This window comes from Sminthopsis crassicaudata, chromosome 1 (assembly GCF_048593235.1).
Source record: "Sminthopsis crassicaudata isolate SCR6 chromosome 1, ASM4859323v1, whole genome shotgun sequence".
Taxonomy (NCBI): Eukaryota; Metazoa; Chordata; class Mammalia; order Dasyuromorphia; family Dasyuridae; genus Sminthopsis; species Sminthopsis crassicaudata.
Window position 1 is genome coordinate 157,614,521 of NC_133617.1, and position 16,433 is coordinate 157,630,953.

Genomic DNA, 16,433 nt, shown 5'->3' on the forward strand with positions numbered 1-16,433 from the left:
TTTCATAACATAATTCCATTACATTTTCACATAATATCATAAACAGTAAATAGAATATGCTACATTAGGTCAAACATTTAGTGAGTTTAATTATTAAGTATCTCAGTTAAAACTTGAGTAGAATTTTATCTTCTGACTAAAATAACAATACTTTATATAATCATGTGTTTCTAAGAGTTAATGTAAGTCTTTCTAAGTTATTATCTCTGTCAAGTCATCCTAGTAATTACATAAATCAAATGGAGAGGAATAAAGAGATTACTGAGAGATTGTTTCAAATAACATATGGAATTTAGTTGACATTCTTTTAACAGCCTGTATTATTTAATGCTACTGAATATGGCCACATATAACTTTAAATCTGATAAATGTATTCTGTATTTCTCTCATACACAGTATTAAGTGGGATAATAAACAATTATTTTTATCAAATCTGTTTCTCATTTCCAATTCAATTCAATAAATATGTTGAATTAGTATGTATATGTAATGTATATGGCAATGTATGCTAAGAAAAAGATAATTTGAAAAAAGATTATAGTCCCTGGATTCAAAATATTTACATTCTACTAGAAGCATAATGCATGCAGATATTTAAACAAATAGAAAATAATATGAGGATTAAACCAGAAATGGGTCTTATCTCACTTAACCCATCTGTAAAATGGAATTTTTAGAAGTCTTATAGAGAACACTATATAATTGTCTCTTTCTTGTATAATTAAGGTTAGTTCTTGGAATTAGAATGGTGTGCTCATCATACCCATCCATCCATTTCTACTTTTCTAGTCAACAGATCAAGGGAAATATCCCTACATAGTTTGTATAGCCATATCCCATTAGCCCCAAAAGGACCAGGCATTAGAAATGACTGGTAGCGTGTTCCATGAGACAAAGTTAAGGTACCTGTAATGCAAAAGAGAAGTCTGGAGTGGTTTCCATTGTTTGTCAAGGTTACAATAAATAGGTAAAGGAGGGCTAAAAAGAGAGAGGACTAGAGAACCCAAAAAACCTTTGGAAAATATCTCTAACTGGGGCACAAACATTATAGAGTGGTCAAAGACAGTTGCCCAAAAATCTGCTTTAAATTACAAAGAGTTTCAGGAAGAGCGATATATACTGGGTACTAGACAGGAGACTGAATGAAAACTCATGATATCCAATGAAAGCAGAAAGTAACTGCTGGTAGACTCAAGTGAAAGAGAGATAAGGCATAAAGATTAGATGACCAGTGCCATCTTCCAAAGAGTCACAAGAGGAAACATGGTTTAACGAGCAACATTAGAAATTAATAGCTAAGTGCTCTATCTATTAAATGGCTATCCATGTCTTATACACATACATAGGAATGCCTATGTATTGGTTTCCAACTTAAAATTGTATTTTCTTGATCTTTAAGTTTGCTTGCTTTGTTTTCCTTTTTTTTCTTAATTTTCTGAAGAGTGTGTATCTAAAGAGAACTTAGTAGTGTTAGATAGCAAATTTCTCAAATTATCTGAAAATATGAATATATAGCTAATGAATAATAATATAATAATAATTTAATTATTAATAATAAATGTCATAATGATATAACCAGATTTTTTAAAAATTTTATATATGTATATATGTGTGTGCATGTATATGTATGTGTAGTATGAAATCTATTATTTTTAAAAATCTATATCTTGGAATGGTAATGAACAAATTAAAGGATAGAACTTACCATGTCCTGGAGGGTACCGCTTCCATTTAATGTGGACAGTTAACTCCTCTATAGAAAGCTTAGGCCAATTTCGATAATAGGGGCACTTATGGATTAACTCTTCCCTTACAAGTTTTTCTGTTTTAGCTTGTTCCTGAAAGAAAATGAATGTTCATAATATTTATTGCCAGGTTAAAAAAAAACAGTAAGAAGAAAACAGATAAAAAGAATTTACCACAAACATGAAAGGTACCAAAGAAAATAAAAACAATCTACCTGGTTATAATTCACTAGAATGAAGCATATAGTGAATGAATGACATTCATTGCAAAAGCATTACTTTTATGACAAAAGAGAGTTGAACTTGCTGATACCTTTTAAGAATTTTAAACAGACATTCTTATTAAATTGTTTCCCTATCAATCCCGCAAATACTTTTATGTGACATTTCTTTTTACAATCATTTGAAGAAAGTATCATTGTGTTTTTTTTCAATAAGTGCATCATTCTATCATATCAAATGCAAAAGTAAGTCTTCCTAAGCTCAAAACTGAAGGAACCATACTCTGAAATAAAAAGTTGCCATTCTGAAAATTAAATTTTTTTTTTCCTGAGAAGTAGATTTAAGTTTCATGATTAATAATTCCAATGTCCAAATCACACCATGCTTCTGATCCACTCACCAAAGAATTCTTCATATTCTTCAGATAAATATCCCTGGCTCCTAAGCAGAAGTTATCTTCTGTTGACTTAATTCTATAGTTCCATTCATTCATTAAATATTCAAGAAATGCTAATTAATCAGGAAGTTCTGTGTTACATGGTGTGGATGATAGGAAAAAAAGAAATAATCTCTCCTTTATATTAAGGAACTTATGGTCTAATTAAGAAGACAGTATATGCAAATATAAACAATTAGACAACCATCTTTACTTCCTCAAATATATTCTGGATGTAGATGTAGAGTTAAGAGGTTATGGCATAATAAGCACAATGACTAGAACATGGTAAGTATTTAATAAGTTTGCTTGCAGATTAATCAACAAGCAAATAGAGAGAAATCAAATTGAATTAAATTAGAAAATAAAACCAGTTCATCATAATCTTTTTTAATTGTATTTTGACTTTTTTATTATAGCTTTTTATTGACAGAACATATCCATGAGTAATTTTTCAACATGTCCCTTGCAATCACTTCTGTTCCAACTTTTCCCTTCCTTCCATTCACCCCCTCCCTTAGATGGCAGGCAGTTTCATACATGTTAAACATATTAAAGTGTATCTTAAATATAATATATGTGTACATATTTATACAGTTCTCTTGTTGCACAAGAAAAATCGGATTTAGAAAGGTAAAATTAAACCAGGAAGATAAACAAAAATGCAAGTAGTTCACATTCATTTCTCAGTATTCTTTCTCTGGGTGTAGCTGGTTCTGTTCGTCACTGATTAATTGGAACTGAATCATCATAATCTTTTACACACTGCAAAATAATCAACTTTATTATAGAGTATCTACTTTATATTTAACACTTTGATCAAAGTATTATAGAATAGTTTTCAACATCTACCCTTGCAAAATCTCGGATTCCAAATTTTTCTTTCTCATTTCCACTCTTTCCTCAACTAGACTAAGTAATCCAATATAAGTTAAACATGTTTTTGCATTTATCATGCTGTGTAAGAAAAATCAGATCACAGGGAGGAAATGAGAAAGAAAAAGAAACAAGTAAATAAACAATATCAACAATAGTGAAAATATTTTGTGATCCACATTTAGTCTCCCTCATTCTCTCTGGATTCAGAAAGTTCTTACAAGTCTATTAGAAATGCTTTAAAACACTCATTGCTGGAAAGAGTCAAGTCCATCACAATTGTTCATCAAATAATGTTGTTCATATTTATAATGTTCTCTTGGTTCTACACTCATTTCACTTAACATCAGTCCCTGTAAGTCATACAAAGTCTTCCTGAAAGCAGACTGCTCATTTCATATAGAACAATAATATTCCATTATATCCTTGACCTTTTGTTCTTCCTGATAAACTTTGCTATTATTTTTTATAGATCTGTAAAATAATTTCTTGGGAGTTTGTTCAGTATGGCATTAATTAAATAAATTGATTTAGGAAGTATTGTCATGAGCATTTGATATTTTTCCAATTGATTAGATCTGACTCTATTTGTGTGGAAAGTGTTTTGTAATTATATAGTTAATATAGTTCCTAACTTTGCCTTGACAGATAAACTCCCAATATTATCAACAGCTATTTTGAATGGAATTTCTCTTTGTATTTTTTGCTATTGGACTTTATGGTTAATATATGAACAAGCTGATGATTTATGTGGACTTATTTTGGTTCTAGCAACTTTGCTAAAGTTGTGGACTGTTTCTAGTAGTTTTTTAATTGACTCTCTAGGGTTCTGTAAATATACCATCATATCATCTGTAAAGAGTAATAATTTTGTTTCTTCATTACCTATTCTAATTTCTTTAATCACTTATGCTTCTCTTATTGCCAAAATTAAGATTAAAATACAATAATGAATAGTAATGGTGATAGTGGGCAAGCTTGTTTTACCACTGATATTACTGAATATGATTGCATTTTATGCCCTTTATATATGATGCTTGCTGATATTTTAAATAAATGCTGCTGATCATTTTAAGGAAAACTCCATTTATTGCTATGCTCTCTAGTATTTTTAATAGGAATCGTTGTTGGATTTTGTAAAATAATTTTTCTGCATCTATGGAGATAGTCATATAATTTTTGTTAGTTTGGTTATTGATATAGTCAATTAATCTCATAGTTTTCATAATATTGAACAAGCCCTACATCCCTCATACAAATCCTACTTTGTCATGTTGTATTATCCTGGGGATAACTTGCTGCAATCTCTTTCTAATATTTTGTTTAAAATTTTTGCATCAATATTCATTAGAGAAATTGGTCTATAATTTTCTTTCTCTGTTTTCATTCTACCTGGTTTAGGTATCAGCACCCTATGTCATAAAAGGAATTTGGTAGGACTAGTTCTTCCCTATTTTACAAATTGTTTGGTATACTATTAGAATTAATTGGTCTTTAAATGTTTGGTAAAATTCACACTTAATCCATCGGGCCTTGGAGATATTTTTCTTAGGGAGTTGGTAAATAGCTTGTTCTATTTCTTTTTCTAAAATGGGACTATTTAAATAATTTATTTCCTTGTCTGTTAATTTTGACAATCTATATTTTTGTAGGAATTCTTCTATTATACTCAGGTTATCATATTTACTGCCATATAATTGAACAAAATATCTCTAAATTATTGCTCTAATTTTGTCTTCATTGGTGGGAAGTTCTCCCTTTTCATTTTTGATACTAACAGTTTGATTTTCTTCTTTCCTTTTCCTTTTTTTTTATTATTATAGCTTTTTATTTACAAAATATATGCACGGGTAATTTTTCAACATTGACATAAAACCTTCTGTTCCAACTTTTCTCCTCCTCCCCCATCACCTCCCCTAGATGGCAGGTAGTCCAATATATGTTAAATATATTAAAGTGTATGGTAAATCCAATATATGCATATATATTTATACAGTTATCTTGCTATACAAGAAAAATTGGATCTATACAAGAAAAAAAATGTGAGAAGGAAAACAAGAATGAAAGCAAACAATAAAGAAAGAGTGGAAATGCTATGTTGTGTTTTCACATTCATTTCCCATAGTTCTCTAAGTGTAGCTAATTTTCTTCACTATTGTACTATTGGCACTAGTTTCAATCATCTAATTTTGAAAAAAGCTACACCCATAAGAGTTGATCATTGTATAATCTTGTGGTTGTCATGTATAATGATATCCTGGTTCTGCTTATTTCGCTTAGCATCAATTCATGTAAGTCTTTCCAAACATCTCTGTAAACCTCCTAGTGGTCATTTCTTACAGAACAAAAATATTCCATTGTAATGGGCCTGGAACTGATCCCCCTGTGTGGAAGGGAGCCGCCCTAATGTCAGTCATCTCCAGGATGTGGTTCCGGGTTGACTAATAGAGCTACGTGTCAGTAGATGCGTGGAATTATGAGTTGCTTGGCCATATAAGGAGAAAAACGGCTAGGCATTGCTAAAGGAGCTGGCCCCGCCCACAAAGGGAGGAATTGGGGAGGGTCCAAGAAGATTCTGTATAAAAGTAGGGAACAGCAACGGCTCGGGGAGACATTTGGGGGAGCAGACAATAAAGAACAGCTCTGCTACATGTTGGCTCTCTGTTTGCTTATTCCCCGCTCCTGTCTCCGGAGCGGGGCCGGAGACGTCCGAAGGCTGGTGGAAGCTAGAAGCGCGCGGTAAGAAACTTTCGGTTTCCTGTGAGACTGCAACAAGTGGTGTGGAAAAACCCCCAACAGTCCATAACATTCATATACCATAATCTATTCAGCAAATCTCCAACTGATGGGCATCCATATTCAATTTCCAGTTTCTAGCCACTATAAAAAAGGACTACCACAAAAAATTTTTGCACATTTTTGCACCTTTCCCTTCTTTAAGATTTCTTTGGGATATAAGCTCAGTAGTAACACTGTTGGATCAAAGGGTATGCACTGTTAGATAACTTTTTGAGCATAGTTCCAACTTGCTGTCCAGAATAGTTGGATTCATTCACAATTCCACCAACAATGCCTCAGTGTCTCAGTTTTCCCACACCTCCTCCAACATTTATCATTATCTTTTTCTGTCATCTTAGCCAATCTGACAGGTGTGTAGTGGTATCTCAGAGTTGTCTAAGCATTTCTCTGATCAAAAATGATATGCAGCACCTTTTCATATGGGTGGAAATAGTTTCAATTTCTTCATCTGAAAATTCTTTATATCCTTTGACAATTTATCAATTGGAAAATGGTTTGATTTCTTGTAAATTTGAGTCAATTCTCTATATATTTTGGAAATGAGGCCTTTAACAGAATTTGATTGTAAAAATATTTTCCCAGTTTATTGCTTCTCATCTAATTTTATCCACATTAGTTTTGTTTGTACAAAAGCTTTTTAATTTGATATAATCAAAATTTTCCATTTTGTGATTAATAATGAATCTAGCCCTTTTTTGGTCACAAATTCCTTCTTCCTCCACAAGCCTGAGAGATAAACTATTCTATGTTCTTCTAATTTATTTATAATCTCATTCTTTATGTCTAGATCATGAACCCATTACGATGTGCAGTGTGGGTCACATCTAGTTTCTGCCATACTCGTTTCCAATTTTTCCACCAATTTTTGTCAAATAGTGAATTCTTATTTCAAAATCTAGAGTCTTTGGGGTTTGTCAAACACTAGATTGCTATAGTTAATGACTATTTTGTCAATGTGAACTTAACCTATTCCACTGATCAACTATTCTTTCTTAGTCAGTACCAAATTGTTTTGATGACTGCTGCTTTATAATATAGTTTTAGATCTGATACAGCTAGGCCACGTTCATTTGATTTTTTTTTCATTAGTTCACTTGAAATTCTTGACCATTTGTTCTTCCAGTAGGTCAATAATATAGTTTCTTGGGAATTGTATTGATATAGCACTAAATAAATAGATTAGTTTAGGTAGTATTGTCATCTTTATTATATTCACTCGGCCTATCTAAGAGCACTTAATATTTTTTCAATTGTTTAGATCTGACTATTTGTGTAGAAAGTGTTTTATAGTATTGTTCATATAGTTCCTGACTTTCCCTTGGCAGATAGATTCCCAAATATTTTATAGTATCAACACTTACTTTAAATGGAATTTATCTTTATAACTCTAATTATTGGATTTTGTTAGTGATATATAAGAATGCTGATGACTTATGTGCATTTATTTTATATCCTGCAACTTTGCTAAAGGTGTGCATCATTTCTAATAGCTTTTTAGTAAATTCTCTGGGATTCTCTAAGTATATCATCATATCATCTGCAAAGAGTGATAATTTGTTTACCTCATTACCTACTCAAATTCCTTTAATCACTTTTTCTTCTCTTATTGTCAAAGCTAGCATTTCTAATACAATAATGAATAGTAATGGTGATAGTGGGCAACCTTGTTTCACTCCTGATCTTACTGGGAATGATTCCAGTTTATTCCCATTACATATGATACTTACTGATGGTTTTAAATAGATGATACTATTTTAAGGAAAAGACCATTTATTCCTATACTCTCTAGTATTTTTAATAGGAATGGGTGTTGGATTTTCTTCATCTATTAAGATGATCACATGATTTTTGTTAAACTGGTTATCGATATAGTCAATTATGCTAATAGTTTTCCTAAATTAAACCAGCCCTCCATTCCTGATGTAAATTCTAGTTGGTCATGGTGTATTATCCTGGAGATGATTTTCTGTAATCTCTTTGCTAGCATTTTACTTAAGATTATTTTGAGTAGGGAGATTGGTCTATAATTTCCATTCTCTGTTTTCATCCTATCTGGTTTAGGTATCAATACCATGTCTGTGTCATAAAAGGAATTTGGTAGGATTCCTTCAATCCTATTTTTTCAAATAGTTTGTATAGTATTTGACTTAATTGTTACTTCATATGTAAATCTATCTGTTTCTCAGGATTTTTTCTTAAGGAGTTGATTGCTTGTTCTATTTCCTTTTTCTAAAATGGGACTATTTAAGCAATTTACTTCCTCCTCTGTTTATCTAGGCAACCTATATTTTGTGGGTATTCATCCATTTCACTTAGGTTATCAAATTTATTGGCATAAAGTTGGGCAAAGTAACTCCTAATTTTCTCTTCATTAGTGGAAAGTTCTCCCTTTTCATTTTTAAGACTAACAATTTGATTTTCCTCTTTCCTTTTTCTAATCAAATTTACCAAAATTGTATCTATTTTGTTTTTTTTTTCATAAAACCAACTTTTAATTTAATTTATTAATTCAATTTTTTTTAACTTTCAATTTTATTAATCTCTCCTTTTATTTTTAGAATTTCAAGTCTGATATTTGATTGGGGGGTTAATTTGTTCTTTTGCTAGCTTTTTTAGTTGCAAGCTCAATTCATAGATCTTCTCTTTCTCTATTTTATGCAAGCAAGCCTCTAGAGATATAAAATTTCCTCTTATTATTGCTTTGGCGGCATCCCACAAATTTTGGTATGCTGTCTCATTACTGTCGTTCTCTTGTATGAAATTATTAATTGTGTCTATGATTTGTTGTTTTACCCATTCATTCTTTAGGATGGGATTATTTAGTTTCCAATTACTTTTTTGTCTATTTTCTCCTGACTTTTTATTGAATGTAGTTTTTATTACATCGTGATCTGAAAAGAATGCATTTACTATTTCTGCCTTTCTGCATTTTATTTTGATTACTTTATGTCCTAATATCTGTTTAGCTTTTGTATAGGTTCCATGAACTGCTGAGAAGAAAGTGTACTTCTTTCTGTCTCCAATCAGTTTTCTCCAAAGATCTAGCATACCTAACTTTTCTAGTATTCTATTTACCTCTTTCATTTATTTATCTAATTCTGAGAGTGCAAGGTTGAGATCTCCCACTCTTATAGTTTTGCTATTTCTTCTTACAGCTCTCTTTAACTTCTTCTTTAGGAATTTAGATACTATACCACTTAGTGCATATATGTTTAGTATGGATATTGCTTCATTATCTATGGTACCCTTTAGTAAGATACACTTTCCTTCCTTGTCTCTTTTAATTAGATCAATTTTTGCTTTAGCTTGATCTGAAATCAGGGTGGCTGTCCCTGCCTTTTTTTTTTTTTTTTTACTTCACCTGAAGCATAATAGATTCTGCTCTAGCCTTTTAGCTTTTCTATGTATGTATCACCCTGCTTTAAATGTGTTTTCTGTAAACATCTGGCTTTTAATCCAGTCTGCTATCTGCCTCCACTTTATGGGAGAGTTCACTCCATTCATATTTATGGTTAAATTACTAGTTCTGTATTTCCTGACATCTTATTATTCCCAGATTATACTTTTCTCTTTCCTTTGCCCCTTACTCCCTTCCCCAGTATTTAATTTACTGGCACCACATACCTCAAGTAACCCTCCCCCTTTGTAGTCCCTCCCCCTTTCTTATACCTTTCTCCTACTATTTCTGTATTCCCTTCTATTTAGCCTTTCTGATTTTCCCCTCCCACTTTTCAATGAGGTGAGAGAACTTTCTCTATGAAACCGAATATGTCCAATATTTTCTCTTTGAGACAAATCTGATGAGAATAAGATTCACACAATGTTCAGTCCCCTCCCGTCTTATCCTCAAAAATAACAAGTTTCCTTTGGCTCTTTGTTAGATGTAATTTCCATCTTTTTACCTCCACTTTTTCCTTTTTCTGGTACAATCCCCTTTCCACCTCTAGTTCCTTTTTATATTATAACAATTAAATCAAATTATACATGTTCTCTCTATGTATACCCATAAGAGAAATACAGTTCTCAGGAGTTCTTTTTACCTTTTTATATTTCTTTTGAGTCTTATATTTGGAGGTCAAATTTTTTGTTTAGCTCTGGTTTTTTCAACATAAATAAATGGAATTCACCTATTTCACTGAATGTCCATCTTCTTTCTGGAAGAAAATTTTCAGTTTAGCTGGATAGTGTATTCTTGGCTGCATTCCAAATTCCTTTGCCTTTTGCAATATCAGATACAAGGTCCTTTGATCATTTAATGTGGAAGCTGCTAGACGCTGAGTAATCCTTATTGTGGCTCCTCTGTATTTGAATTGTCTTTTTTTCTGGCTGCTTATAATATTTTTTTCTTGGTTGATAGTTCTAAAATTTATCCACAATATTCCTTGGAGTTTTAATTTTGAGGTCTCTTTCAGGAGGTCTTTGATGATATCTTTCAATGGCTATTTTACCTTCTGATTCTATGATATCTGGGCAGTTCCCTGTGATGATTTCCTGAAAAATAGGATATGTACTCTTTTTTTCATCATTATTTTCAGGAAGTCCAATAGTCCTTTGATTATTTCTCCTAGACCTATTTTCCACGTCTATTGTTTTCCCAAGTAGGTAATTAACATTTTTTCTATTTTTTTCATTTTTTTTTGTTTTGCTTGACTGATTCTTGATGAGTCATAGAGTAATTCACTTCCATTTCTTCAGTTCTGATTTTTAATGAATTATTTTCTTTATTTACATTTTAAATTTCTTTTTGTATTTGTTCAATTGAGTTTTTAAATGAGTTATTTTGTTCTATTGAGTTTTTTTTCCAGTCACAATTTTTAAGGAGTTATTTTCTTTTTCCAATTCACAAATTCTATTTTTCTGAGAGTTTTTTACCTTTTTCATTTCACATTTCATGGAATTGTTTTTCTTTTTCCACTTTATCAAATATTTCTTTGAATGAGTTATATGCCTTTTCCACACTCCCTTGCAGAGATTTTTCTTTCCTTTTTCCATTCTTCTTGTAGCTCTCTTTTAAGATTTTTTTAAAATTTTCATCTAGCAGAGCCTTGTGTGATGGAAACCAGGTTAGATTCCCATTCGATCCTTCATCTGGAAACAATCTGCTTTTAGTCTCCTCAGGGTTTGAAATTTGTTCTCTTTCTTTATAAAATCCATCTATAGTTAGAGCTCATTTTGCCTTTTTATTTAATTTTTTTAAGCTGGAATTTGCTTTTTGGGCAACAAACTGGGAAAACATTTTTACAGTTAAAGGTTCTGATAAAGGCTTCATTTCCAAAATATATAGAGAACTGACTCTAATTTATAAGAAATCAAGCCATTCTCCCATTGATAAATAGTCAAAGGATATAAATAGATAATTTTCAGATGATGAAATTGAAACTATTTCCACTCCTATGAAAGTGTTCCAAATCACTACTGATTAGAGAAATGCAAATTAAGACAACTCTGAGATACCACTACAGATTGTCTAAGATGACAGGAAAAAAATAATGATGAATGTTGGAGGAGATGTGGGAAAACTGGGACACTGATGCATTGTTGGTGGAGTTGTGAAAGAATCCAACTATTCTGGAGAGCAATTTGGAACTATGCCCAAAAAGTTATCAAATTGTGCATACCCTTTGATCCAGCAGTGCTATTATTGGGCTTATATCCCAAAGAAATACTAAAGAAGGGAAAGGGACCTGTATATGCCAAAATGTTTGTAGCAGCCCTTTTTGTAGTGGTTAGAAACTGAAAATTAATGGATGACCATCAATTGGAGAATGGTTGGGTAAATTATGGTATATGAATGTTATGGAATATTACTGTTCTGTAAGAAATGACCAGCAATATGAATACAGAGAGGCTTGGAGAGACTTACATGAACTGATGCTGAGTGAAATGAGCAGAACCAAGAGATCATTATACACTTCAACAACAATAATGTATGAGGATGTATGAAAGAACAATGAATTTATAATCAGGAGATGAGGGTTCAAGTTATGTTTTCAATAGCTATATTTAATTCACTTACTGTTACTAGACTTGCTTTCCCTTCTGTAAAGTGAAGGAAATATTTGTACTCTCAGTTCCTTTGGATCAATATGAAGAAGACACCAAATAAGCTTATATTATTATTATAATTGTCCCACACCAAATGGAAACTCTCATATAAAGAAAATTACTATAAATACTATCAAAACAATGGAACTACTATCTTTGAGATTATTATGAGAATAGGATAGGTAGTTTCTAGGGCATTTTATTTTCTAGGAGTCCACTTAAAAGTTCACAGTAGAGAATCACAATAGATAATCACAATATACCCAACAAGTAATTTTTTCTTAGTCCAAAGTTCACTTTTCACATTCTGCAAGGCAAAACATTAGCAGATGAATTGGGCCATACCCTGTATGGGCTATATGTCCTCCGGGAAGTTCATGGGGTAGAGAAGATAGAATCATATTTTACCATCTGTGTAAGCCTTGTTCGACAGGTTAAGATATTATTTTTAAAATTCTGGAAAGTTTTGGGGGTAGCAGGAAAATAAATGGCATAAGAGTGTTGTTAGTCATAACTTGGTTAAAAAGCAACTTTCCACTAGTCCTCTACTTTTCCCCAGATTAGATTGTGATTCCTTTGAGATTAAAATTTAGAATATACCTAAGCCCCTTAAAACATTCAGATTTCTTTATATGAGTAGGAAGGGGAATATATATTTCTTTGTTTATTATAGTCAGTGTAGTAACTTAATCCTCAGTACTTTTCTGTTCTTTGGAGGAAGTCATTAATAGTTTCCCTCTGCAGAGGATGAATCATAAAACCTCATATCCTACTGAAATCTGAACTTTAATGATTACAATATGAAATCTGAGGAGACTTCAAGTCTCAAACGAATATGCTGCTAACAACCCCCCACACTGTTTACAATAATGATTCTTCTCATTGCATCCTGTTGCATAAAGACATTTAATTAATGTTTATTGAATTTGAATTGACCAAAAATAAAAGTGAACTCCATTAGATCTGACTGTACTATGACAGATAAAGCATAAGTCTCTCTAACATAGTAAACATAGGTCATCATAAGGATACAAGTGTATAAATATATATCTGTTAATGTAATATGTAAATACATGCATAAATGTATATACATATATACATATATGTATATGTGATAGAAAACAAATATATATTTTTTCATTCTATATAGAAAATGTTCATATATAAAATATTATAATATGTGGCATGTTATATAATAATATGCCATATATTATCATTTAAATTATATACTATAATTGGATAATATATAATATCAAATAATAAGATATATATCATATGACATTTAATTCATTCTGTTGTTTATATGCAATTTTACAACAGTATCTATAAATACATAAAATAGAAATATTACATATAATGATGTATTTTACATGTATACATACAAAATATTATGTATTACATTATATTTTAATAATACAGAATAAGATAATATATAGTGTATATTATATTACATAGTTTATTCAATCTTGTATTATATAAAATATATTATGTATAAGTATATATTTCTAAATTGAAATTTTATATATACTTATATATGATTTTATATGTACAGATCCATAGATATATATATGTATATTTAAGAATATATGATATGTTGTATAATATAATATGTAACATAAGTAAGTATAGTGTTATTATACTTTCTATTTTATATATAAATGTTTTATACCAGGGAATATACTCAACATACCTCTTTTACCCTGGCATACTCCTTTGCATTGATTTTAAGAAGTTCACAATCATCTTCCATGACAAGAGAATACAAATTTGAACCAATCTTAGGTTCAGGCAACTCTGTCAGTGTGCCAAAGCCACTCCAGGGACCAAGCTATAAAAAAGTAAAAATAATTTAGTATAACATTTAAAATGATAATAATGAGAGAAGCAGAAGAGGTGTCACTGGAGAAAAAAGAAATTTTATAAAGTAATGGGTCTGACCTACAATATTACTTCTGAAGTGTTAGAGTCTACAATACACCTGAATATACTGCTTTAAACTATTGCAATTCAATTTCTCAAACATGCTAATCATAATTATGGCTGTACCCATTCAGTAGTCAAGGCTAGGTAGCAAATGAGGCAAAGAATTTCTTCTTTCACCTAGTCAAAAAAAAAAAAAAAAAAAAATCAAATAAATAAATAAATAAATTTGGGAGAGGAAGATTCTCAAAGTTTCTGGCCAATGCAAAAATGACTTCTATTTACATTCTATTTTAGTCGATCAAGACTCAAATAATGATCAAAATAGTTTGGTCTGCAAACTATTGGTAGCCAATTAGAATCAGATTGGTTTTGATTCCAGGCCTAGTCCTTATGAAAAAAATCTAGCCAGTAAATCCAAGATATCTTGGGAGAGTTCAGAGAATCAAAAGAAGGGGGAAAAAAGCTTTTCAGAGCATCTGTATGTATGGGTATGACACCCTATGTGAACAGAGGGAGAGAAGAAGAGATGGAGGAAAGGAGGGAAGGAAGGAAGGAAGAAGGGAAGGAAGGAGAGAAAAGGGGGAGGAGGAAGGACAAAAAGAAAGAGGGAGGAAACAAGAGAGGAAGAAGGGATGGAGGAAGAGAGGGAGGAGGGAAGTGAGGGAAGAAGGAAAGATGGACCAGTTCCAGTTTGTGGGCTAGCTTTACTCATGGGTAATGAGACCTGGAGAGAATTGGACCTGGAATCAGGAAGACCTGAGTTCAAATACAAACTCATCAATTTACTTTCTATGTGACCCTGGGCAAGTCACTTGTCTCTAGATGCCTCAATTTCCTCAACTTTAGAAGGAAATAGCAAACCACTCCAGCATCTTTGCCAAGAAAACTCCAAATGGAATCATGAAGAGTCAAGAACAACTCAAATGACTAAAAAATAGCATGTGTGTGTATGTGTGTATACATACAAGTATATGTGTATGTATGTATGAACCCATATATAGACACACATGTACAAATATGTGTATTGTATAAACATACAAATATATATATATATATATATACATGTACAAAAAAGCATGATACAAGATAGAACATGATAGTGTAAAGAAAAGATTGGAGCAACCTAAGAAAATTTGAAGTGAAACAATTCTCTTTTACCTATTTGGGAGATCAGAAAGCCTAAAAGAATGAAGCTTAAAAAAAAAAAAAAACATGAAGAGAATTTCACAAAACAGAAATCAGTAGTCAGGAGGGAGAAAAAGGTATTGATATAATTTATTTGGACAAAATTTGCAAGAAGGGAAAGCAAAAGACTGGAAAGTTCGGCTACTCTCACACTTTGCAGAGCCTTTGATACACTCAAAAGGGATTTTTTTCATTCTTTTCTTTTTTAATCTTTAAAGCAGTAGTAAACCTCTGAATGTTGTTGAACCTAGAGCAGCACAATCAGACCAAGTAATCATGTGGATGGTGAAAAGGAAGTGATTATGAAAGATAGGATTTATAAAACATTTAGTGAATAGGTGAGAGGACTCTGAAATGAATCTGAATACTAATGCATTGTTGGTAAAGCTATAAATTATTACAACAATTCTGAAAATCAATTTCAATTATGTAAATAAAGTGACTAAAATAGCCATGACCTCTACTCTATTCCAGAGATTATACTATTATACTATTATGCATATATATAAGTATATATATATATATATATATATACATATATATATACATATATATATCTCTTTCAAATACACCTAAATATTTCTGGTAGCACTTTGATGCTAACAAAGAAGTGAAAACAAAGTAGATGCCTATTAATTAGGGGACAGATAAAATGTGATTTATGAATATGATGGAATATACTGTGCTATAAAAAATTATGAACATGAAGAAAATAGAAAATCAACAAGATTTACATATACTTCTGCAAGATAAAGAAATCAAAGTCAAGAATATAACATATATAATGATTATGCTGATATGAATTAAAAGAAAAATGATAAAACAATAGAAAAGGAATGTTTCAAAATTACAAAATGCAAGCATGACTCTTAAAAAAGAAATATGAGAAAATACCTTTTATCCATCTTTCATAAAATTGAGGTTTTATATATGCTAACTATATTACATATTGTCAATCTTTTTGTTATACTTATTTTTCTATATTATATATTATCAATCTTTTTGTTATACTTATTTTTCTAGTTTTCTTTTTCAAAAATATCTGTCATACAGGATAACTGTATAAATATGTATACATATATTGGATCTAACATGTATTTCAACATATTTAAGATATATTGGACCACCTGCAGCTAGGGGAGAAGGTGTGTGGAAGGAGAGGAAAATTTGGAACAAAAGGTTATGCAAGGGTCAATGTTGGA

At 31.1% G+C, this 16,433-nt stretch overlaps 1 protein-coding gene across 2 annotated transcripts in view; it reads right to left on the bottom strand.

The window, feature by feature from the left end:
- Window positions 1-16,433, bottom strand: part of CNBD1 (cyclic nucleotide binding domain containing 1) — a 529,678-nt gene that overhangs the window by 158,111 nt on the left and 355,134 nt on the right. For both annotated transcript variants that reach the window (XM_074284959.1, XM_074284949.1), the window contains exons 7-8: window positions 13,814-13,951; window positions 1,706-1,838 (exon numbers count right to left, since the gene is read on the bottom strand). In XM_074284959.1, the coding sequence (XP_074141060.1) occupies window positions 1,706-1,838; window positions 13,814-13,951 (271 nt within the window). The remainder of the gene's footprint in view (window positions 1-1,705; window positions 1,839-13,813; window positions 13,952-16,433) is intronic.